General features: G+C 35.8%; 2 protein-coding genes across 2 annotated transcripts; one reads left to right on the top strand and one right to left on the bottom strand.

Moving 5' to 3' along the window:
* Window positions 337-2,285, bottom strand: LOC109843144 (LOB domain-containing protein 15-like). The gene is made up of 2 exons (XM_020412077.1): window positions 1,752-2,285; window positions 337-754 (listed from the first exon to the last, which is right to left on the bottom strand). Exons 1-2 carry the CDS (start codon window positions 1,941-1,943, stop codon window positions 383-385), a joined length of 564 nt encoding a protein of 187 aa, XP_020267666.1. The 5' UTR covers window positions 1,944-2,285; the 3' UTR covers window positions 337-382.
* Window positions 4,442-7,802, top strand: LOC109841490 (alpha-L-arabinofuranosidase 1-like). Its single transcript, XM_020410456.1, has 6 exons — window positions 4,442-4,568; window positions 4,842-5,035; window positions 5,773-5,827; window positions 6,738-6,940; window positions 7,327-7,448; window positions 7,541-7,802. The coding sequence occupies exons 1-6, from the start codon at window positions 4,442-4,444 to the stop codon at window positions 7,785-7,787; spliced, it is 948 nt and encodes a 315-aa protein (XP_020266045.1). The 3' UTR covers window positions 7,788-7,802.

Below are 26,237 nucleotides of genomic sequence, written 5' to 3'. Positions count from 1 at the left end.
TGCTGATGACTTTGAGATTTCAAGGGCACAAACAATCATGTGAGATTTAAGTGCGATACCCTCGACCCCTTTCACTCCTCTGGGTCAACACCACGCACGTGCATGTTGCCACGTTCCCCATAAAAAATAGAATTAATTTTAAATAAGCAAAATACTAATCTTACTAATTAACCAGCTAGCTAGCCTACGGTTTGGAAAACAAAACTTCAGGCCCCTACATAAAATCATATACATGAGGAAAGAAAGGAAAAAATGACTACATATTAACAAAACTAAGGGAAAACCTGAAGCAGAATTAGTTTCAACTGTACTAATGGCTAATATATATCCATCTTTATTAATTCAACATTCTCAATGAGGGGGGAAAAAGTTAATCGAAGTTTTATCTTTGACCAAAAAATGCAACATGTTCATTACTAATAGAGCTATAATCCCTAGAGTTTGACAGTGGCGTATACATCGAGGAAGACGACGAAGCGGCCTGAGGCGGTGGCAGCGGCCGAGCAGCAGCTGAAGCTTCTGAAGAATTAGGAGCGATTAAAGAAGATGGAATGTTGATGCTAGCACTATTTTGTCTGAATTTATGCTTCAAAGTCTCAGCTCTCACTGCGGCCAATTCAACCTCTAGAGAGTGAAGTTGTTGTTGTAAGGCCAAGATTGCACCCATGCATCCATATATTGGATCCCTAAGCCTGACATTGGCTTCATATACAAGACTGTTTGCTGCATCAGCCCTTTGAGGCCCAGGAACCTCCTGCAAAGGTTTTATACAAAATTTTGGAGTCAGCTACATGAATCATAGTTCTATTAAGAACTATCTCTTTCATTAAGTTGATCACATTCATATCTTTCATAACTGCTTCTATCAGAATTTGGGTAGATTCAAGTCCTTAATTACCCATTTTTTAAGTATGGGGAATAAATTGAACCTAGTCAAGAGGTTAATGCATCTTAAATAGAGGCTAGGAATCAAGTTAACCAAAAAATTAAATATTAGATATGGTTCCACATTGGAAAGGTTGATTAAGAAAGGGAAAGGGTGATGGACTTAAATCGTTTAAATTGCATCTTTTACTTTGTGTGTAAGTACAAGCAGTTTGATGGAGTTCAAGTTGTATCCGATCATGATAATCAATGTGTATTTCTATTACAATTAGGAAAGTTAAGAGTTGGAGATAAGGGGTTTTTTAAGTTTCTCTATAAAAGATCTTCTATTGTTGTAAATTAAGATAAGACATACCAGAGCCAGAAGAACAAATAAGAGTTAGGATTGAAGGTATAGATTTTCATAGTTAATAAAGAAATCCGGTTCTTCTTGCAATATTGGTGTGATAGTTCGCCATTGCCTTTGGGAGAGTAAAATCTCAACAATAATCTTATCATTTCTAAATCAGTTCTATCTCATTTCATCATCAAGAATGACCTCTAACTTCTTACGAATATACCCACTTCTTATAATTTTGGATACATTACAAACATTTCCTATGATACATCAATAAATAACGGCAGCAGCAACAACAAAGCCTTTATCGTAATTTTTTTATTTTAGACTAAATGAATTATGTTCTCTCATTTAGTTCTATTCCGAGTTACCTTTGATTTTAAGTTAACCAGGACTATATATATAATTCTTAATTGTTTTCAATAATAAGTTTTCTTATGTTTAATTCTAATTTTTCATACTACACTAGTTATAAATTTTATTACAGATCTATATATTGTTAGATGCATTTAGTGATCAATTAACATACCATGAGCATTTTTGATACGTTGCTAGCTCCGAAAACCTTATGAACGGCGGCAAACTTCTGAGGTTCATGAGGTGAAAAGTAAGGAGCAAAGATGCACTCCTGCGCGCAGCGGCGGCGGAGGAGCTTGCAGGCTGCGCAGGGCGTGACCGTATTTAGCGTGCCGACCGGCCCCAGCAGATTTCGCCTCGACATCCGATCACTTGCAACGACATCGGCTTCTCTCTTTATTTTCTTGCTTACTTCCTCAAACCTAAATAAAAGAAGACCAGGGTTAGGGTTTACTTTATTGGAGTAGAATGAAGATTAGAGTTGGGGTTATTAGGGTTTTGTTCTTGCCTTGTTGTGGACATTAAGGCATGAAGAGAGAGGAGAATAAGAAAGGATGAAAGAGTGCTTAAAAGGCAAGGTATTAAAAAGATTGTGGGGCTATAAAGAGTTAATGTATGTGATTGAAATTAAATTAGAGAAGAGGAAGAAAGAAAATAAAAGGAATGTTGATGGTGATCTTTTTTAGGTTGGGGTCCCTCTCTGAGAGGGAAGAGGGAAGCTTGCGGGAGGGAAGGAAATGAACTAGTTGAGGATGTTGACTTTTGTAAGAGATCCAAGAATCCAACAAAGGGGCATACAAGGTGGCGTGAGATCTCTTACAAGAGAAAGTCATCAGAGGTCTCTTCTAGTTTACCTTTTCGATGTGGTCCATTCGTTTTCACGAGCTATGTAATTAAGAAAGGACTAACTATAGATATCAGTATTCTGATGTACGCGATATTAGTGACAGAGAAAGTGAAAGAGTGATATAGTTGAACTGCTAAGAGAATATATATTTTCTTAGTTTTTTTTGGAAATTTCCAAGATTGAGAGGATTAGGGGGTGTTTGGTTCAATTTCTAGAAATTATAGGAAATGTTTTCCATCTAAAATATGATTTCCTTGTATTTCTTAAAAAAATTATAGGAAAAGTTTTTAGAAATCAAAAAGTACCAATTTTCTTGTTTTTTGTACTTTGCTTGTTTGGTTCAAAACAAGAAAATAGCTCATAACTTTATAGAAAATAATAAGATTTGATAGGTTTTTAATTAAATATGGTATGTGTCAGATTTCTGGTGATTTTTTCTCATTTTGAGAGGAAATTGTTTTTTGTAAAATTTGGTAGGTTTTGATATTTTATAGAAAATATTTCTGTAAATTTTTTGTTGAACCAAACACAATTTACAGAAATCTCTGGAAAACTTTTAATTACAAATTTGCCATTATCTGATGTTTTGAGAAAAATTTTCTCAAAAAGTGTGCAACCAAACAGCCCCTTAATTTCGGTAGATTTCTCAAGTGTGTGAGTCATTCACATTGACTTTTTCATGTTTTTTTTGGTAAATGAATGTAAATTTTATTCATAACTAAGTATGGAAAGTTTTGTACATATCAAAGAAACAAATCAATAGACTGATTTTAAAAATCCAGTCTTCAATATGACAGGTTTTCTATAAACTGTAATATATGTTGTGGAAATCTATCATTCAGAACTTTTTTATATACACTGAATTTGATTGCACAAAAGAGTGAGTCAGGGCTTCTTGTTGCTCTTTGTTGTTGAAAAATCCTGAAGTTCCTTTCTTGCCATAGCATGTGCACTGACACAGATAGTGCAATTCTCTTCAATTTCTTTTTATAACTTCTTCCTCTCAAGTTCCGGTTGAACCAGCTCATAATTAGGTCCCATGAGCATGATCTCCAATTGAACTTCATCCATTCCATCACTTTATTCCAAACATTGGCAAAATATTGGCACTCAAAAAAAAATGTGTTGGCATGACTTTGCTTGAATTGAACAAAACACACATTGGCTTGAACTTAGCAACCCCATGTTACACAACCTGTCTTGTGTGAGAAGTCTAGAGAGAGATGCAAGCCATAATATGAAAGAATGCTTGGGGTAGTGCCATCCCCCCCAAATGGTGTCAGACCCTTCAAACAAACCATGTTGCTGGAAAATAATCCTGTAAATAGAAGAGATACTGACTTTGCCATTAATGCAGCAACTGTTTATTGCATTTGTCAAATTAGCCACACTTCCAGTTTTATTCTTCAATATATCTCTTACTTTTAAAAGTTGCCTCCATGTCCAAGAATCACTTCACTACCACAAAATAGGTCTATGGGGACGGTTCGTTGGGGTCGGTTTAAAACCGTCCCCTTAGCTGTCTAAAGAAACAGTTTTGTGACGGTTCTAACCGTCACAATAGAGTCTAAGACAACGCTTTAAAATAAAGCGTTGGATTTGAATTAGTTTTGGGAATAAATTCTCTAATACGCTAAAGGCACGGTTTTTTATGGGCTTTATGGTGGCCCCTAAACAAACACTAATGTTTTTCTCTCGTATATACTGGCCGCTCTTCACCCAATCGATCAACAACAAATCCTCGAAGCTAGGGTTTTCTCGCCGTCGTCTCCTGGACTGAATGAAATCCGCCGCCTCTTATCCCCCGCTCGAACTTCCCGCACATCTCTACGCCGACCTCGATGGTGTCGAGATCCCTCCGGATCAGCAGCTGCTCATTTTCGCGAGAAAGCAGCTCGAGGATGGCCGGACCCTGGCCGATTACAACATACAAAAGGAGTCGACGCTCCACCTCATCCTCTGCCTCTGCGGTGGCGCCGAGAAGAGGACTTAAAAGTTCACTCTCCAATGGTTAAATGAGAGGGCGCTATCTCCGGCTTCTTCTTCATTCAGAAATCAGAATTCGATCGAGGCTTCACCCAGGGTTAGGGTTCGAGAGCTCAGAGCCAAAGGTCAGGTATTTTGCTCAGAGCCAAAGGTCAGGTATTTTATTTTATTACACTTTAATCTATTGTTTGTGAAAACGAACTCCAGGGTTTTGGTTTCTTTCAAAGTATTTCCCTTTGCAAATTTCAAAATTAATAATTGGAATTCTGCGTGAGATAAAAGAGAGAAATTTTCCTCCTTTCACGGGAACTTCTCGTTTAATTTTTGTTGTTTTTGTTTGTAATTCCCAATTTGTGAAAATCTAGGGTTTTGTTTTCGTTCAAAATGTTTTCATGTTTGACGATATTACTCTTTCCGGTGGTTAAATAGTGTACAAGGAGATTATGATCGGCCTTCAGAGGACAACTTCTGGTGTCTTGTTTTGTGCTCTGTTCTTGATATCAGCTTATTGTCAGATCTTTGCCTATGATTTGGAAGTAAATCAGACAGCATTCCTCAAGATAGATGCATCACCACAATCAGGGCGGAAGATTCCTGACCATCTATTTGGTATATTTTTTGAGGTGAATTTCTTTATTTCTTATGCTTGTGGAGATGTGTTCTAAAATAGTTTATAATTGGCCATGAACACTGCAGAAAACCTACTAAATGAATTTAAGCCTCTTTGAGACATTGATGTTTGTGACACCTAATATCTTCAATTATATTGGCGGAAACAAAAACACTACGCTCTCGTTAAGTTATTTCCTCATTTCATTAACTTATCCTTCTGTGGAAGGAGGAAGTGAATATGCTTTGAAGAATTAAGCCTGAGAGGCCTTTTTGCATTACCTAGAGGTATTTGATCTTATGAGGAACAGTGTTATGATTTATGCAGTGAAAGATTGCTGTAATGCAGGCTATTTACTATTTTCTTTTCAGAATTTTTATTGGTTGAAATAGAGAAACAACATATTAATTGCGAAGTGGTAGTTCATTGATCATTCATTTGATTCTGACCTCAGTCTGCATATGAATGAGCTTTTGATGTTGTCCATTTTACACTAGATCGTCAAACATAGCATCTGAAGTGTATCACATGTATCTTTTAAGTTCATCGTTTATAGACGTGTTAGCTCTACCAATATTTATAAGGAAATGGCTTTTCTGTGTCATTGTGTTCTCGAAGGAACAAGTTAAAAATGCCACATTAGGACTTCTATACTTGAAATCCCTTGCATGGTTTGGTTGCACTAAAAATTTAGTAACTATAAATTCCTCAATGACTGTTTGTTTCTTTATTCCGACATCTTCCATGTAGGAGATCAACCATGCAGGAGCTGGTGGGATATGGGCAGAGCTTGTCAGCAACAGAGGTAATAATCAAAATGGAATCACACAATGACAGTAGAAAAGAAAACTAGGAGTTCCATAGTGACTATTATAAATGTTTTAGGTGTCACAGAAAATAATAACATTCAGATATACATAATATGTCATTTCCAGCCCATGCATGTAATATAAGTCGACTTCATAAGCCGTTCTCTGGTTCACCTATAAATGACATATTTTCAAGTTTGACCAAAATGGCTTTGCAGCAGAGTGCTGCAGGGCTGATCCACAAGTATTACAAAGACATATAGACAAGCTTTTACTGTATAATAGCAACTAGCTGCTATAATGTACTGAGGCAATCCCTCCTAAACGATAACAAGTTCTGTATACAAACTTTGTTGTGTTTACTGTATTCAATAACCTTGAACGGATGATAAATCAAGGTTTTTTTTTGTCAAGAACCTTGTCGTACTCAAATTTAGATTGGAGATAAAACATTCAAATTTGTAAATTCAATGATTCATGTTGTCTTAAATATTTCGAAACTAAAGAAATTTCAATTTAGGTCCTCATTAGAAAGCTGATACTGCAATTGTAACTCTTGTTTTCTACTGCAAGCAACCTGGAAAATAAACCTATAAGTTTCAGTTTCAGATATTTTCACGTAATTGGCTGGATTAAGAGATTATAGAAGAGATCAAGGAGTTAGGATTATAGTTCTTGGTGGAAAGGAACTAACATTTAAACTAACAAAGGAATTAGAAATATTGTACCATACATCAGTTTGTTACGCCCAATTTCATATTTAGTGTTTAAGATATCAAATGGTTGGATTCATTTAAATTTGAATATTACTGACCAAAGCAATGAATGATTTGCCAGTGATTCGTGTTGTTTTCTTGTGATGAATTTTCTCTCTCTGTTTGAACTCCTCACAACTTGTATTTTCAGGATTTGAAGCTGGAGGGCCAAACACTCCTTCAAACATTGATCCATGGGGCATCATTGGGAATGAAACTTTCATTAATGTGTTAACTGATCGGTCATCTTGTTTCAACCGTAACAAAGTTGCCCTTCGTATGGAAGTTCTTTGTGACCCGGTGGGATGCCCAGATAGTGGTGTTGGCGTATATAATCCCGGATATTGGGGCATGGTACATCTCATGCGTGATAAGTAGTTATTCTATAAAAAAATTTCTTTGAAAGGAAATTATATTTCTCTTAACCCCACCTACCCCCCCTAACCCACCAGGAAAAAAAAAGAAAAAAAAAAGAGAAACCCAACCAACAAACCAAACAAACAAACAAAAGAAAAAAAAAAGAAAAGGAAAAAAATCCACCTATAAAAAAATTAAAAATTAACAAAAAGAAAAGGTGAAGGCAGGTAAGGAAAACATAGAAAACATGTACTTATATGCATGAGGAAACATAAGGAAGGAACAACTGACTGTTTGAAAAGCCAAAGTTTATTCTTGACAGTCCTTACATGAAAGGTTGTTTTGCGTTAAATCTGTTTCCTTATTTGATTATAATATTACAGAATATTGAACAAGGGAAGACATATAAAGTTGTTCTTCACGTTATGTCATCTGGCTCATTGAACTTATCAGTTTCTCTTACGAGTTCAGATGGAATGCAGACCCTGGCTTCTAATAATATAATGTGAGATCTCATTCATGATTAACTGTTTAATATTCAAGTTTAATTTTTTATATATATTTTTTATTTTATGCATAACGTGCTTCTCCTCGCAGAGCTTCAGCTTCACAAGTGTCAAATTGGACAAAAATAGAGTTTCAGTTGGAATCGAAAGGAACAAATAGTAATTCCAGACTTCAGTTAACGACCAATCACAAAGGAGTTATCTGGTTGGATCAAGTATCAGTGATGCCTACAGACACCTATAAGGTAGATAGTATATACTTGATGCAAATAATTAGATTTCTAGTTCCATGCAAACAATTACCCTCTTTTGTTCACGATTGTTTTACTAGTAGGTGATTATTCCTTTTTTTCCTAGTACTTCTCCTATACACTGAAGAATCCGAGTGCCATTTAAATTTGTATTCAAGATCACAGAAATTTCGTATAGTTTTTTTTCATATCTATATCAATTTGAAAAAGAGAACAAGGATGTGATCATGGTATTTTGGGATTTGTGTTACCTTCAACCATATCAGAGCTGAAATATATCCTACCTTATTGTTAATATTTTTTTGTAGGGGCACGACTTTCGGAAGGAACTCATTTCAATGATAGAAGGAATACAACCCAGATTTATAAGATTTTCAGGTATGTAGTCTCACTATAAATCATAAAGTTTCTTATCGGTTTGTCATTATAAATCATAAATGTTTCTAATCAGTTTGTCCTTCTTACAAGCAAAAGTGGACATGAGATCTTCTATTCTATAGTTGTCCAGTACTCTTTTGACATACCTGCTGCAGTTATCTCTATTCAGTAATCAACCCTCAGAAAGTCAGCTAATGACTATATAAAAAGATAATTGCTAAGTTCTATCAGGAATATTTCATGCTTATTACATTGAGAGAATCACCTTCAGCATATTCTAAAAAAGTGGAATTTTTATCTGGAATGACAGTTTACCTTAATGCATACCATGTTGATAGGATCCTGTGCATTAATCATTCCAGACATCCTTTCATTTCCTTACACATGCTTTAGTGTTCATACAGGTATTGATGGTAAAGCTTAATCTTCCTAGAACGATGAATTTCCGGACCTCATAAATTTTGAATATGCCCATAAATACTTGGGATAAAAGAGAGCACCAATATCTAATGCTAGATACTTGATCACTTAATGAACACTGATTGAATACTTCTTTGATTTATCCTAAACTTGACATAACATCCCGGATGCCCCAAAGGCTTGTAAGAGATGTAACTGAGACATAGAAGTCAACATCTAGTACATGACTGGGTTCAGAATTTGTTATCCTAAACTAAGGATATAGTCTTTCTTCTTATATATATGTAGGATTAACGTATGACCTTCATAGAGGCTGATCCACTATGTGACGGTGTCCTTATTAATAATTAAGCATGCATTTCTTGAGGTCTGGACTGCCAGCAACCCAAAATCTTGATTCACTTGGATATGCAATTAAACACCCAATAAATATAGATCTATGTAGTAAAATCCATGTGTCAGGTTTATATGGTTATTATTCTTATGCTGTGTTCCATCTCTTTCTTGGTTAATATATAGGAGTTTCTTAATTCGTCTGGTAAACTACAGAATGTTGTCTGCTATTGATAAGAACTTACTTTAGTGATCAATGATATAATGTGAATTCCTAAATACAACTGTGTTGGATTCGAAATTTCTACTACTAACAACCAAGTAGATAGAGTATATGTGAGAACAATTATTTGTTTTTTGCCTGCATGACTTGGATTACTAACCTCTCAAGATGTGGTCTTATTTAGAGCTTATTTTCTTAGCACTAAGTTATGTTCTTTCAACTCTTATGCAATATGCTTATCTTTCTATCTTAATGTATGTAGGAAAACATCTGAAGATCCATGCTTATCGCTCTTTGTGGGATTTATTTGTTGTGAAGATTTAAAACTTAATCGTCTCAATAGAGAACTTTTGATTAAGTAGTAGCTCTTTGTTTTAATCATTGAGGAATTGTGATATGTACTTTGGACAAAAGCATTGTTTTAATCATTGAGGAATTGTGATATGTACTTTGGACAAAAGCAAAAACTTGTGATGAATCTCAATCGCATTGCTATAATATTGTTCTTCATTGTAATGAATTGTTCATTATTAGTTTGTGTGTAAAACTTGGACTATTGTTTCTTTGTATGTGATGGACTAATGTGTGATATCTGGATGATTTGCTTTGATTGATAAAAATTAAAAACCGTCCCCTTTGCTATATATAAACGTTCCCATATCTTTAAATCTGAAAACCGTCTCCATTGCTAAAAACCATCCCCATTGCTAACCGTCCCCATTGCTAAAAACCGTCCCCATAGCTAACCGTCACCTTTGGTATAAAAACCGTCCCCCTAGATCACAAATAAAACCGTTCCCATAGGCAATATAACCGTCCTCTTAGGTCAAAGTCGAAACTGTCCCCCTTGGTGTGTTAAGTGTCACAGTAGCTTAAAATTATAACCGTTCTTGTTGCTAAATAACCGTTACCATTTACAAAAATATGAACCGTCCCCATAGGTAAACCGTCCCCATAGGTTATAAATAGGAACAGTTTAAGAACCGTGCTATTTGGATCATGAACTGTCGCGTTAGACCAAGCACTACGGCCACAAAGATATCGGATGAGTAACCGTTCCCGTAGGCCTATGGGGACAGTTTTATTATCTAGCGGGACGGTTATAAACCGTCCCCATAGACCCATTTTTTGGTAGTGCTTGTTTTTTCCTGAACCTGCCATATATCCTTTTGTCTCAAATAGTGACCATGGACCCATCTGATCCAAAGGATGTCTTTTTTGAGATGTATCATCCAAAGCATTTTTGCAACTGTTGAATAATTCCAGTATTTAGCAGAAAACAGACCCAGACCACCTTGTTTGAAGCCTTGACAGACTGAATTCCAGGAGACTAAATGGATTTTATGTCCCCATAAAAAATCAGAGCACATACTGTCAATCATCTCCAGAACTTTAATTGGTAGGATATAATTGCTAGTCCAAAAAATTTGTATACCCAAGATAACTGACTTAATTAACTGCAACCTCCCAACATATAACAGGAAGTTTTTGCTTCGCCAATTTTGGATTTGGTCAGCTATTTTATTAATAAGAGGACTGCAATCAAGCTAAGAGAGCCTTTTTGAAATCAGTGGCATACCCAGGTACCTCATAGGTAAAATACCTTTAGAGAAGTTAAGAAGAGCACAAATCTGATGCTTCAAATTATCATCAACCCCACTCATAAAGACAGAGCATTTGGAGGGATTTGGTTCAAGCCCTGAAACTTGACTGAATTCCTTAAGACACTCCCATAATTTTAGAGCATTTGGAGGGATTTGGTTCAAGCCCTGAAACTTGACTGAATTCCTTAAGACACTCCCATAATTTTGATATAGAGTATAATTCAGCTTTACAGCCCTGAAACTTGACTGAATTCCTTAAGACACTCCCATAATTTTGATATAGAGTATAATTCAGCTTTACAAAACCAAAGGAGGTCATCCGCAAAAATGAGGTGAGTCAAATTCAGATTTGAACATTTTGGATGAAACTTGAAGAGCCTATCCCCCTTGAGAGAGTTTAGCTTCCTAGACAAATATTCCATACCAATAACAAACAAATAAGGTGAAATTGGATCTCCTTGTCTAAGCCCTCTAGCACCTTGAAAATAATCATGAAGAGAACCATTAATAGAAATAGAGAATTTAGGTGTTGTAATGCATTCCATGATCCATGAGATCATATTTTCTGGGAATCCCAGGCCTTTCAGCATTTCAATGGCTTGTATATTGTTTTTTCAAATTGAGCGTATTTTGGCTGATAAGTGTCAGGGCATTTCCTTTTTTTTTCCTAAATTCAACTGCATTTGCAAAAGTTAAAAATGTGACATGCAAACCCAAAGAATGCTTCTCTTTAATATATTTATCAATATTCTGGTGTACACTATCCGTGCATCACACATAACGTGTAGCTAGGAGACATAATAGAAATGTAAAAGATAGTCTGGTTTCTTAGATTTTTCCAGTTAGAGAGTGTTTCCGTTGATTCTTTTCAAAGTCATGTACAATGCATGTATAGTTACTTATGCCTCATAAATTAGTTTATAAAGATTGGGCCAGGTTTAGAGAGATTCATTAATTTGATGCTTTTGATTAAATCTTTTGTACATTTTTGCCCTCAATTTAACTTAAAAAAGTCGACCTGTCAACCAAATTGGGGAGAAAGTAATTTATATATCACATTATGCTATAACTAATAATATTTCAAGAAATAACATCATCTGATATTTAGAAAGTGTAAATAGTAATAAACAGTTTGTGGTACAAGTGACTACATGTATCCATATAGCAAGGAAATGTATCTGCAACTAACCCCTTGAAAAATATGTTTCTCATAGTGCTAGGTCAATGTTATCATTCAAGAAACAAAGCATACGAGGCTAATTAATATATGGGGTTTTTGTCTTTGAACCCAAAATTTCACACTCATTTATTAAAAAACCCATTGACTTAAATAAACATTCATACACCCAAAAGTATTCCAACCACCTATTTTTGAACCCATTCTCCCAAATATTGTCTACCCATGTACTTTATTTAGAGTAAGAAAAAATAATTCTAAGATTACCCTTCTACAAATTATAATCCCTCTACTTCATCATCGGTCCCCATCATAAAAAATCTCTAACCCACTTCATCGATCCTCTGATCGCTTCACCGACCATGACGTCTCTTCTTCCGCCTAGAGCTAGAGGACTGCACTCCGAGGAAGAGGAAGGCTCCAGGATTTCTTAGCTTCTTCATAGAGAAGCCCACCAAATCTCGTTCTCCAGCAATCTGATTCCTCTGTTGCTTCTCTCCATCGCTAGGATTGACAGAATCGATCTTGCTATCTACGCCTCCGCTGCTATCGGCCCATTCCTTTCTTTTATTTTTTTCTCTGGGTTAGCTCCTAATCTCTTTCCTTATCGGTTTCAATTCTAAAGAGAATAGGGGGGAAATTATATCTTGGGTTAAAAAATATGAATTTGATGATGTGAAGTAGGACTCTTGAGAGTAAAAACTAAATTTTCATTAGGTTAGGTATCAAAATGAGTAGATAATTTACTCTTTAGATGTAATAGTCTAAAAAATGCTAGCTTCTTTGATATAGGCTGTACTAATGGATCCATCTTAAATTACGTGATTGGTTAATTGTAAGTCAAAGTGAAAGAATAGATTACTTTTCATTATTAAGCTAGTTGATGAGATAATTAAATTTTTTAAGGATTTGTGTAAGTTTGATATACCAAATAATTAGTCTATCTTGAGTTAGCCTCCTCATATGCGTCCTAATGATACACAATTGCATGTTATTCAATCAGAAAGGATATGCATAAAAATGAGGCCCCATATTCTTATGAAGATGTGTTTTATATGTTAACATATACCTTTCACACAGAAAATTCTGGATCATTTATGGAGTGAAAATTGAAGAATCTTCCACATGCATGGTTCAATGAATGTGAAAGAATTTTTTTCTCAATTCTGGGCTCTGGCCAACCTGTTCTTTACCTACATCATGTAAAAAGCTTCGCTACGCATGATTGGTGATGCAACTAAAAAAGTGGTGGCAACAACATTGGAAAAAGTAAATTGATTGTTCTTTATATGGTTTTAGATATTATTTGTGTTTCAGATATTATGTGTTATATGGTTTTCAGCTTATATATATATTTATTTGTAAGTATACATTATATCGGATTGTTCAGGTTATATATATGGTTTTAAATAGTATTTGTAAGGCTTCAAGTTGTCGTGATTGTATCTTTTAAGGTTTTAGTTATTATTGGTGAAAGTTTGAAGGATGGATATGGAGGAAAGTATAGCTCTTTATACTAAAGTGTAGCACCTTTTTGTGAAAGTACAGCTTTTTATTCCAAACTATAACTCTTTAAGACCATAGTATAGCTCTTTATCGATAAAGTATAGCTCTTCATATTCTCTGAAAAATACCAAAACTTAGTGAAATAAATCAAATTAGTTTTTTTGAGCAATGTAAATGCGTGATGATGTATACAATGTGTTGTTCCATGATGTATTCATGTTGACGAGAGATCCACTCTTAATTTTCCAGATTTTGGAAAGCTATAGCTCTTTATACTAAAGTGTAGCACCTTTTTGTGGAAGTACAACTCTTTATTCTAAAGTATAGCGCTTTATGACCATAGTATTGCTCTTTATCGATAAAGTATAGCTCTTTATGTTCTCTGAAAATTCTGAAACTTAGTCCCTTTTGGCGCTGTCCATGAGGATCATCGTTGATGGTTTGCATCTTGACCTTTGATACCGGTTCGGCTTGAAACCAGGATAAAGGAACTGATCCGAAGCTAATAGACACCGTATTTGCACCTACTTTCTTCTCTTTCGGCTTCGGTGTCACGATGCCAACATCGATTAAGGTTTGTATTTTGTCCTTCAAGACATAACACGCCTTAGTGGGATGGTGGACCCTTCTGTGATATGCACAATACTTCGGGTCATTTGTCTTCGTTGCTTCTTCTTGGTTTGTGACCGGTGGAAGCTTGATCTTATTGTTATCCAGTAGGTACTTGAAGATAACTGGAACTTCATCATCTTTAAATGAATACTCCTTCGGGAATCTAGGCTCAGAAGGTTTAAACTGCTTCGGAGGCTGTTGATTCTGATTTGGTACCAACTGGAAGGATGACTGCTGCGGTTGTTGTTGCGGCGGCTGTTGTGACGTTTGATGTGCGTCCACAGCGGCTACGAACCCTCTTCCTCTACCTCGAGGATTAAAATTTTGTTTCTGATTATTAGCCGGTGGCTGACCTCTCTCGAAATTCCTTCTCTTTAGAAAGCGTTCAGCTTGCTCACCTCTCACCTTCAATTCTTTCCAAGTTTTAGAGGGAACAACCCCCATTACCTCTAACACATCCAATGACAAGTTGTTGTGACAAGTCTGTAGGATGAACTCTTCTGTGAGTGGATCGCGGTAGTTTACTGCTTTGTTCCGGGACCATCAGGGCTTCGTTCCCGGATATTACGCTGAGATGTGACTTGAAATAGATCAAGTGCTGAGTGGGTGAACCCCTGCCATCAAAAGGAGTAAAGTTAATCAAATTAAATTTTGGGGGATAAGGAATCAAGTCCCACTCCCTCGGGTACGGGTATGGAATGCTCGTTTTCTTCACTTTTTAGGCTGTCATCAGAGCGTTAACTTTGCTCTAGAGATCATGCATCTTCTTATCCTCTTCCTCACTCTTCTTCAAGTAAACTTGCGGAGGTTGAGTGGATGACTTATCCTCTTCCTCACTCTTCTTCAAGTAAACTTGCGGAGGTTGAGTGGATGACTTGGTCGGACCGCTTTCGGAATTGTCTTTATCTGGAGGATATCTGGAGGAGGATCGTCAAAGATAGTCTCATCTTCTTCATTACGCCGGCTGGATTCCGCCTTCTGGCTCGATTCCGGTTGATGTTGCTGAACCTGCAAATCTCGCATCTGCTGTATAGTTAACTCCATCTCGGTTTTGAATTCAGCTCTAATTTCCTCGCGTTGTTTAGCCAACGCTTCCTGTAGTATGTGAGCCAATTGATCCGACGTGATTGAGAATGATTCTCTGACTTGCCCAACACTGGACGCGGTATCGTCTGAAGCGACAGCGGAACAAGTGTCTGACAATTCTTCGTCTGAAGATAACCCCTCGTGCATTCTCTTGTAATCTCGACGTAGGTTGGCTCTTCTCTGTAACCTCAACATTCTCTGAGAAAGACCCCGCTCAATTCTCCCTCCCGGAGAGAAATCAGGGTCGTGGTTAACTGACCGTTGCTTTCCTTTGTTGGTCATGTTGATAGTGACCTCAGGGAATTCATCTTGTCGGATTACAGGTTTTTTCTTGTTGAAACGTCTCATTTTGGGTCTTGACGCTTCATTGGACAATCTTTGAAATACGGAGACTCTTGTTGAATTATTTTTAGAGCATCCGCATTCTATCAGCACTGCTTTAATGAGTCTCTCGCAAGCGCAATGAGACTCGTTTTCTCGGACATTCCTTTTTTTTTGAATTATTTCTCTGATAGTATAGCTCATCACTATTGTGATTTGAGCAACCTATCTGTGGTTTCTGAACCTTGTTAACATGCACAGGACGACTAGTTGTCGCCACTGAGCGATCCAAGGTTAAATTTTTAAATACACCCCCATGAGGGTGTGGAGTTTTCATAGGTCCTAAACGAGAATGAACTGGTATTCTCTCGTTTTGGACTGGTGTAGTTCTGACAGGAGGGTGTTTACGACCCCCTGCTTAAGAAACCACCAAGGGTTTATTCGCTGGATCTGATTGTTCTTTGACTGGGGCTTTGCCTCGATCGTCAACCGAAGGACCGAGGTGATCCGCCATTGTGATCTTGAACTTTGATAAATCTGGACTAACCCATGGTTTCACTGGTGATACATTAAACGGGCCCGGAACGGCTGTTTGTGGCGCCTTCGGAACCCAAACTTTACGGTTATTTGGTGGCTTTTCAGACACCAACTCCTTCTTGATTCCTTGTTTTTGTTGACGAAGAGCGTGAGCACGGGCGGCCTTCGCCTGACGTCTTTGTATCCGTTCCTTAAGAGTTGAACAGGCTCTTTTGACGAGAGTCCACTCCTCCATTGTAAGCTGTGCAGAAATGTGATTATTTTGCCGTTGAGGCAACTGATTCATTTTCTGTTTCCTCGACTCTAGTCCGCATAGTAATGGACCCCGTCGGTTTGTTGCATGGCCTTAGCCAATTGTCGAGTACGGCGCTGGCGCTGTCTCTGGCGAGCCCTCTTCGTCAGCACCGGCGAGCTATGATTCAATGACTCCTTAATTGGTACAGAGTCACTTGGAGCAAAAACATTGCAGGCAGACTCCTTAGCAACGATCGGGCTAGAATCTTCGCCTGCGGCCTCTGTTGGAATTGCAGACTTGAAAGTTTTCTTAGAAGACGAAATCTTCCTATATTTGCGAGACGAGGAAGATTTCGCAGATGAGGACGATAAATACTCCTTAAACTTCGCCTGATCGAACTCGTATTCGATCTCTTCATTGACAACAATCTTGATCGGTTGCGACACCGCGGCCTCGACAGCGAGGCCGCTGGCTCCCACTGTGGTCGCCAGTTTGTTTTCGTCGAAAGTTGTTTTCATTGTAGATTCCATTGAAACTTAATTTGTTTACAGCGAATTACAACGAAAAATAAGCAAATTACAACTCTCTTGGAAAATAACACAAAAATCGTTTATCGATTCTTGTTTTTGTGGGACTTTGCCTGTGCCGGGAACGCTTTGGTTCGTAGACCGCCGAATCACAGATCGTGAAGGGGGTTTACTGATTTTGACTTCGTTTATCGAAGTGAGAACTTGAAACGATATCTTATCAAAGTATGATAGTCGTTCTTCTTAAAATCAAGTCAAAGCTCAATTTCAAGGAGTCACACGAAAACTCAAATCTGCTCTCTCTGCTCTGGATTGCTCGAAAATATGCTCGATCCTCCTCAGAAATGACCCTAGGGGGTATTTATAGCCTCTGGGTAATAACTGCACAAAACTCACACAAAACAACACGTTATGGCCGTGAGACAGTGTTTACTGTCTCGCTGGGCGAGATAGTGTTTGCTGTATCGGCCCGCAAGACAGTAAATGCTGTCTCGGAAGTGGAATATTCTGACAGTTTTCGTTTTTTAACTGCCTTTTCACATTTCAAACTCCGTTATTTTGGTAGTTATTCACGTGATTTTCGCCCAAGATGTTTCCCACGTCCCTTGGCAGTTAATGGAAACGTGTAGGGCAGTTATCGAGGTGGTTTTTGACCATTTTAACACTGTCTCGCTGGTGAGACAGTAAAATACTGTCTCGCTGGTGAGACAGCAAACTCTGTCTCGCTGGTGAGACAGCAAAGTCTGTCTCGCTGGCGAGACAGCAAAGTCTGTCTCGCTGGCGAGACAGTTCATATCTGTCATTTTTGAGTAATTTTTCCTATGTTCGGATATCTATTGGTATTTTTTGACGCCTACAAGGAAATGATTGTAAACATGTAAATGAACATATTACAAAAATAATTTTTGAAATTACACTTCACATTTGTGAAAACTTATCATTTTGCAAAACTAGTCAAAACACATGAAATGTCAACACACTTGTTTTTTAACATTTTGATTTAAACAAACTTTTGAAACTTTATAAGATGATTTTATAGACTTGATAAAAGATATAAACTATTATTGTTAACTTTATAAACCAAAAACTCAATATTATGCAAAAATTTAAGTAACAAATATGATTTCATTAAATTTAAACTTGTTAAAGATGAAATCATATACATGCATATACAAACATGAAACAAAAATGTATTTTCTAATTTTATTCAATTGTTTTATATTTAAACTTGAAAAATATAAAACCAATATATATATATATATATATATATATATATATATATATATATATATAGATGTGGCGATGGTGAGATCTTCGATATTACCTCTTCAATAGGTACGGCTGGTACAACTGGTGGTGGAACTTCAAAGAGTAAATTTTGGCTTGTTACTCACTCTTCGAGTGTTGCTAGTCTCTGCTTCTGTAATCGGTATTACCAAGTCGATCAGAAACTTTAGAGCCTACTGCGTCTCGGGCTCTACTTGCCCAGCTCTCCGGGTACAAGCTTTACCTCGACCACGTCCTCGTTCCAATGTTTATAATACCAAGATGATATCTTATTTGACACAGTAAGTGAGATCCCAATCATAAATAACATAACATATACTAATAGGAAAAATCGTATCACTTATCATTCATGCATTTACTTTTCAATCAAAGTAAGGTAGTTGTCACCAAAAAAAATTTTGTAAATTTTTGAATATACGTATATAACGTCCTCACTCATTCTAGGAATTCCTAGCGGACTCTATACATGATTCCTAGGAAACTCTATACTAGCTCCATGACTCGACACAGGATGATCCTAAGAATACTGGAACTAGAGCTCTGATACAAACTGTGCCGCCCCTGAGTTCACACAAGGCTGCAGTCCAATGTAAAACCAGAGATGTCAAACCTATCATTCACCCATACTGTGCATAAACATGTTTTATCAATCACAGTAATATCCTCTAGTAGAACCAAATAGAAGTGCAGGTACAAACAGGCAAAATAAAGGGAATAAATGTAATAGACATGATATAGAAGAGATATCTCATAAATGAAAAGAATCATGTCTCAACTATAATACATCTGATATCTGAATAATAAAAATATCTTAACATGAATCAACTAAGAATCGTACTAAGGCACACTGTCTTTACAATATGAATATGAAACTCTAATGTCTGGATAAAACTCAAAACTACTGCGGAGTCTCTACAAGTAAAAATACGCGACAGCGACTATGCTTTAACTCCGTCATCCTGCGGCTCTCCGAAACTCCGAACTACCTGAAAAGGTATTTTTAAAAGAAAAAAAACAACAACAAGAGCGTCAGAGCGCTACAGCAAGATTACCTCTATCCCCCCCAGGGAAAGGGCTACTAGATAGAGTAAATGCTCTATCTATTAAGCATAGTCTACCTAGATTTATTTTCCCCGTATCTAAGTAGGATTAACATTTAGAAACCTACAACACGAGACGTAGTACGTCGAGTGGAATAATCCAAACAAGGAAACCCTCATGTATATACCATAAGCCTGAAATTGTAGATATCTAAATATTAATACCGAACTAAGAAAAAACAATCTAATAAAACCAATAATTAGAAATCCATAACACGAGACTGGTATGTCGAGCGAAATAATCCAAACAAGGAAACCCTCATGTATATACCATAAGTCTCAAATTGTGAATCTCTAATCATTGATCCCAACTAAGAAGTAAAAAAAAGACAGTAAAAGAAATAAGATATCAACACATCGTATTTATAATATCTTCCACTATCACTGAGTAGATAGAATAAAATACCAACACATAATTTTGTATACTTTTAAAAGTAACGTATCTCAGTTATATAGTTCAATGATAGGTCGTATTCATAATCGGCATCTGCCATACTTAGGCTATCAAGTAATTGTCTCAGTGCAACGGACTACCCTGTAGGTATCCTGAACTGTGTACACGGCTCATTAGTCTCATTGTGATCTTAGTGCATAATATGAGTGTGAGATGGACTACCAAATAGACATCCTAGAAATACGGTTCATGAACCTTATCGCACCGTAGTGCGGGACGGACGGCTAGATCAAGCCTCTTAAAATCCGACTCAATGGCATGTACATGTGGAATATCGACGCACTACCACATGTAGTACTGAACTGAGCTCATCAATGATATCCACCTCATATATAAACTGTGTATATCTGGTATTTCGACGCACTATCCCATATAGTACTAAGCTGTGCTCATCAACGATATCCAACATGTATATGAACTATATCTAATTCAAATATGATCAAATCAAAATTCATCATAATCCCTTTGGGATTTTTAAATGTATAACATAACATATTTATGACTATACGTATAATATCAAGCGGCTCAAAACTCCGCGAACGTACCTCAAAACGGCGCAGCACAGCTCCACAAAATGAGTAGGAAAAACAGACGTGATATCTATTAGTAAAACAAGCATATCTTTCTCTAGAAAAACTATTTTTACAAATGGTATTCTATTTTGAAAACTAAATTCACACATCTTTCAAATGACATAAGTTTGGTTCAGTTTGGAGTTCATTTGTTATCTCAAATCTCCAGTTAAACATTATATATGTGCAGCCGTTTTTCTGTAGGACATGTTATTTGTAAACATAACATATCTTTCTCTATATAAAGTCTTTTTAAGAAAGATTTTCTGTTTTAGAAACTAGATACATATATATTTCATATAAAACTGGTTTGGTTAAAATTGGACTTTGTTTGCTATCTTAAACTCTTAATTAAATATTATATAAGTGCTATAGTTTTCTGCAGAAAAACATATATATAGTGCATCACTTAAATTTCTTATATATGAATAAAATTATGAAAAACCCTAATGATCATGATCATGATACTATCATAAATAGTAAGAAAAGATTATTAATCTAGCATTTGTTTTAAGGTTTACTATCAAAAAAAAAAATTGACTTTTAACACCTCAGGTTAAGATTAAAGCATGAAAACACATATTCAACATATTATTAATCATCTATACTAGTTATTTAACTATAGGGATAGGTTTGGATAAAGATAATCTTGCCTTAATCTCTTGTGCAAGCCTCTGAAATAAACAACAAGCAATCCATGAGCACAAACCACCCGTTCTCCCTTGTCACACGTCGATGATCTCGCCCTTTTGTCGATATTTGCTTCACAAAGCTCTCAAAACTCATAAGAATAAGATATAGGGTTTTTGAGGGGAGAGAGTGACTGCTAGAGTTCATAGATATGATAAAAGAAGGGAATTTTTATGAAAAACACATGTATTTATAGAGGCAAACCCGAAACAAACCTGTTTGACCCGAACCAGGAAACCTAGTCTGACTAGAAAAATAACCTTTGGTATTTTGGCAATAATTTTCGTATCCGATCTCAGAATGAGGTGATATAAGATTTGTTGGAATTTTGCTGAAAATACCTACAACCTTTGTATTTTGAGTTTTCCCAGATTCTAAGTGCATAGTTGTGTAAAATCTATAAACTCTTAACTGGTTATTTTTCCCAAATTTTTTCTCATGCATGTCTTGTGCATTTGCACTCATATATTCATATATATATATATATATATGATCTCATATATATATATATATATATATATATATATATATATATATATATGTATCGAATTGATCTCAAATCAATTGCTATAATACTCAAATATCAATAAATATTATTTATCATAATATAACATGTTTATTATTATATCTCAAAACATTCAGTATTACGGGGTTTTACACTAATTATACCCAAGCTTGTGATCTTTAACGAAGCTCTATCTTGGTATACTTGCGAATGAAGCTTGAACTTGGATCTTTAACTTGAATTGCAAGGCTTCAATTACTATTTCTACCAACCTGCATTTGATATGATTATTATGACGCAATTCTATCCAACCTCCAACATATTGTTTGTCTATAATATATAGAAAACCACAAACACTAGACAAACAACATTAGTCGTAAATTATTTGTTAAACATCATCAAAATAAGAAGGCCAACAATATCTTCCTTAGAATTAAATTTGAACAAGAATAAACCTGTCTTAAGAAGACAAACTTCAGGAATAGGGAACCAAACTTTTTGAGCATAGCTGTCCATCGCCTTAAATTTAACATTTAGATCCAAGAATTGACCAATTAGAGAGAACTGCCACATTGAAGCTCCATCATGCCATTCATCTTCATCAAAAGAGGCTAAATCCTTAGCCTCAGAAGGCATGTAATCAAGGATCAACCCATTACCAGGTTTCCTATTATCTACAAATAGGCTAATCCGGCTTTTATTATTAGGGTTATTTCCATGAAAAGAACTAATGGATTCCTTAGAAGTCTCCCCATGAGGAGAAACAGAACAAATAGGCTCAACAGGGGGTTGAATTCCCTCTTTAGGACCTAATTGAACAGTAACTTCTTCTGCTATTAAATATGAATTCAAAAAGATATTACCAGAATCTTGTTGAAGATAAAAGCGTGATGTTTGAGGAATCAATCCCCAATTCTGATTCATCTGCCCAAGAAACCCTAGACGAACTTTCCCCATTGCACGAGAAAGAAGACTTACATAAGAGACGAGCTTGAACTCCGATCATCGGAGTATCTACCACTGTTTGGTGAAAATTTTGTGAAATGAAAATGATGAAAGAACTATGTTTGATTTTATTCTCTCTAACTACTTAGAAAAAGAATGTTTATAACTCTTTCAATCTTAATTACAATTTGGATTTTCTGATTATAAAAGAGGAGAGAATCGACGAAGATTCGCCCATTTGTTTAATTCTGGATTCTTCACGGTGGCAATGGAGTGCCTCCCTCGAATGCTTGCATCGAGTTTGCTCTCCGTTGACGATCCGACGTTTCGCTTCACTGGAACGATATCTTCTCCTCACAATTTGACGCTATGGAGAATTTGTAAAGCAAGTTTGAAATTAACTCTTGATGAGTTGATAACTCTGAACGAGTTTAAAACTCTATAAAAGAGTTGATTTAACTAAAATCGGTTTATAAGCCAAGGATGAAGAAAGCTCCTGTTGTCGATCTCCAAAGTTCTAGCAATTCCCCCCTAAAAATGCCAGCATTCTCTTCTTTACTTCTAAGTCGAAGGATTAAAGGATCCGAACTCAGTTGAGTTTACTCCTATTTATAGGGGATTAAGGGTGTAACCGTCCCCTTAATTCTCTCTATAATGGGGTTGAATGAGGTGTAATCGCCCCTTTAATCTGCTCCTAAGTAGGGTGGAAATCCCTCCAAATGTGTGTGTGTGTGTGGGGGGGGGGGGGGGTGGGGGGGACGGTTTCTGAAACCGTTCAGTTCGTGTTTGAACGAATCAAACGTCAAAAATAGCGTTCTAGGCTCGAACTCTAAGTTTTAGACTTGAAACGCATTGTTGGGCCTGTTTTAGGCTAAATAAAAACACAGTGTTCGCACAGTGTTGTAAATTTAAAACGCAGAGTTGGGATGCAGAGATGAACTCTGCGTTTTGAGTCCACGAACTCTATGTTTTTAATTGGAGCGCTGGGGATGACCTCTGCATTTTGACTCTGAAACATGAGTATGACCTCTACGTTTTGATATTATAACACAGGGATGACCTCTGCGTTTTGATGGTGTAATGCAGGGATGACCTCTGCGTTTTGGTGGTGAAACGCAGGAATGAGCTCTATGTTTTGATGTGAAGAGACCATCAATTTGTGGTCTCTTTTGCTAGAGCGTTGCAAAGACCGTCATCTTGTAATCTTTATCTTGGCTCCTTGAAAATATGAGCATCGTCAGATTGTAACTCCCGATGTTGATTGTGGAGATTGTTGAACTAGAGCTTTCATCGGTTGTTGTGAAGGTCATCAAATTATAACATTCATCGATCTACGTAAAAGTTTTCAAATTATAGCCTTCTAGAAGTCATCAGATTGTAACTTCCATCATCAGTGTTTGATAAGGGATCAACTATCTGTAGTGATTTTTAGATAACCTACAGCCACTTTACCAAGAATTTGATCCTTCGAAGAATTTTAAGATTTCAGAATCTCCTCCATTGATTTTGATTTCTTCCCTCCCTTTGGTCAAGCTGAACCCATGACCGAATCAGATCAATCATCTTCATCGTCTTCAATATCCAAGAACTGATTTATCGTCAGCAACAAGCAGATTCAAGTTAGAAGATCACAATCCAAAGCTTAGTAGCTTTTTCCCGCTGTTATTGCTCCTCCTCACCATTGAAATCTCGGTGGGGGCGCACGATAGCAAACAAATCGCCTGTTAACGTGCACCAGGAGATCGCCAAAATTTTTTTATGAACTCCCTTTGCAAATAATCATTACATTAGTTATTTGATTACTCGTTATATGAAGATAAGAACCAAATTAAGCTATGATAAAATAATTTTATTTTATTTTTTCTTTCCATCACTCTCCAAGTGTCATACAAGAAAGAAAATTGAAAGTGAATTTACTTTTCGATTTTTGATTCACTTTCTATTTTTCTTTTCAGTTGTCAAGCACGCTCAAAGACAAGTATTAATTAAAATGCTAAAATCCAGATTTCTAATCTAAATTAAATCAACTCCTTGTCATTACGTTGACAAAATATTGTTTGGCTAGACGCGAGTGTATGGATTGGTTATTTGTTAATTTCTAAAAAAACGTAATGGTTTGCTACAAAATGAGCAGATTTTCTAAACTAATTAAAATTCCATGCTATAATCATCAAGATGAAAAGTCAAATTTTGCCAAATATGGTACCCATTTACACTATTAAAAATAATGTATTACATACTGCATTAATTAGTTTAATGCAAATCTATATTATACTCTTAAAGCAGTTGTCAATAGATCATCCACGTGACATCAATTTAGCAACTTGCTACTCCGTCGAAAAAATTTCCATAAAAAAATTCGATCAGAAAAAATTCTGCAAAAAGAATTCCATATAAAATTACCTTTCAAAAAAAAACACCACCTAAAAATTCTCATGGAGGGCAACAAATAAAAGGAAAAACCATTTTTGTTAAAGCGTTTTTCTAACGGGTGCCCTGGGGCCCCAGTTAATTTGGATCTAGCATACCATATATGATGATGGCCCATTATTAGTTTCTAATTGCCAATTAATGCTTCCCTTAATTTTTACTTATTGTCAATTTTCTAAGCTCGTGTTCTTTGCTACAGGGACCCAAAATATGGGACCAACATGGAGGACAGGTGAGGTGTCCCCCTCCTATTGCATAATGAGTTGGCCATCATTAATGATGATCAACTCATTATACAATAGGAGGGGGACACCTCACCTGTCCCCCATGTTGGTCCCATATTTTGGGTCATTGGGGAATTTTTCTTCTATTAAAACCCAACATATAGTGGACATTGTCAAGACTAAAAGAGAAATTAAAATAATAAGGAAAATATTTCTATTTATCTCTTTTTAACTTCCCTCTCAATAATATTTCCCCTCCAAATAGTAATTAAAAAAGAACTATGTGCAAATTACATTAAGTCAAATAAGTATTTGAACTATGCCCAACACATATTTTCTAATTTCAACAAGAATTTCTTAACTTATTTTGGAACTATGATTTTTCATTTAAACTACAATATTATGAAACTTCTTTTGTTTTAGTTATGTTTTCTATATAAATGAAGAGAATTTGAGTTTTTTCTTTATATTTGTGGAAAGGAAAATGTTATCTGGAGGGAAGTTTAAAAGAAAAATTAAATGGAATTTTTTACCTTAACTATATAAATTTCATTGGAGACTTAATAATGTCCAAAATATGTTGTTTGCCATGAATATGAGGGTTTAGTAAATTGAAAATAAGCACAGATCAAGGGGAGTCTTAATTGGCAATTAACAAATAAAAATGGGTCATTAGCAGATATGATACTGTATATCCAAATTAATGGATGCCCTAGGGCACCTGTTAGAAAAACCCTTTGTTAAAATATAACCAAATATCGTTACACAAGTTTTTTCTATTACAGTTTTAAAAAAGATCTTCAAATAGAATTTTAAAAAGATACATTCTTTGTAAATCCATTTTATAAATGTTCACAAGGCAGGAAATAAATAAATAAATTGATTTTTTTCAAAAGATATGAATAATGTAATTTTATAAACTAGATATTATGTTAATAATTTTTGTTAAAAAGTTTTAGCCAATATTATGTTAATAATTTTTTTTATAAACCAAATATTATGTTAGTAACCTAGAACTTAAAATTGGAACTGAGATAATGTGTGGGATAAATTTTAGTCATATAGAATCAGGAAGTGGGATATTTTTTTGTAGTGTTAGTCAAGTAGAACCTTTGTAGAATTAGAACTGTGATATTTTTTGGTGAAATTATCCTTAAAGACCGATAAAGAATCAATTGGGAAAAACTGCGACCTTTAGAAGAATATCGCTTCTCCTCGGTTCACAGGTATTTCTAATTTTTCTCTCTTTTTTTATCAGAACTTAAAAAGCTGATACTCTTTAATTATTAGATCAAAAAATTGATTCCTTTTTAAATTAGACATGATATGCAAGCTTTTATGATTAGGATTTATATAAAGTTAGGTTTTATG

This window comes from Asparagus officinalis, chromosome 5, assembly GCF_001876935.1.
Source record: "Asparagus officinalis chromosome 5, Aspof.V1, whole genome shotgun sequence".
NCBI classification, from domain to species: Eukaryota; Viridiplantae; Streptophyta; class Magnoliopsida; order Asparagales; family Asparagaceae; genus Asparagus; species Asparagus officinalis.
This window is presented reverse-complemented; position numbering and strand designations above follow the sequence as displayed.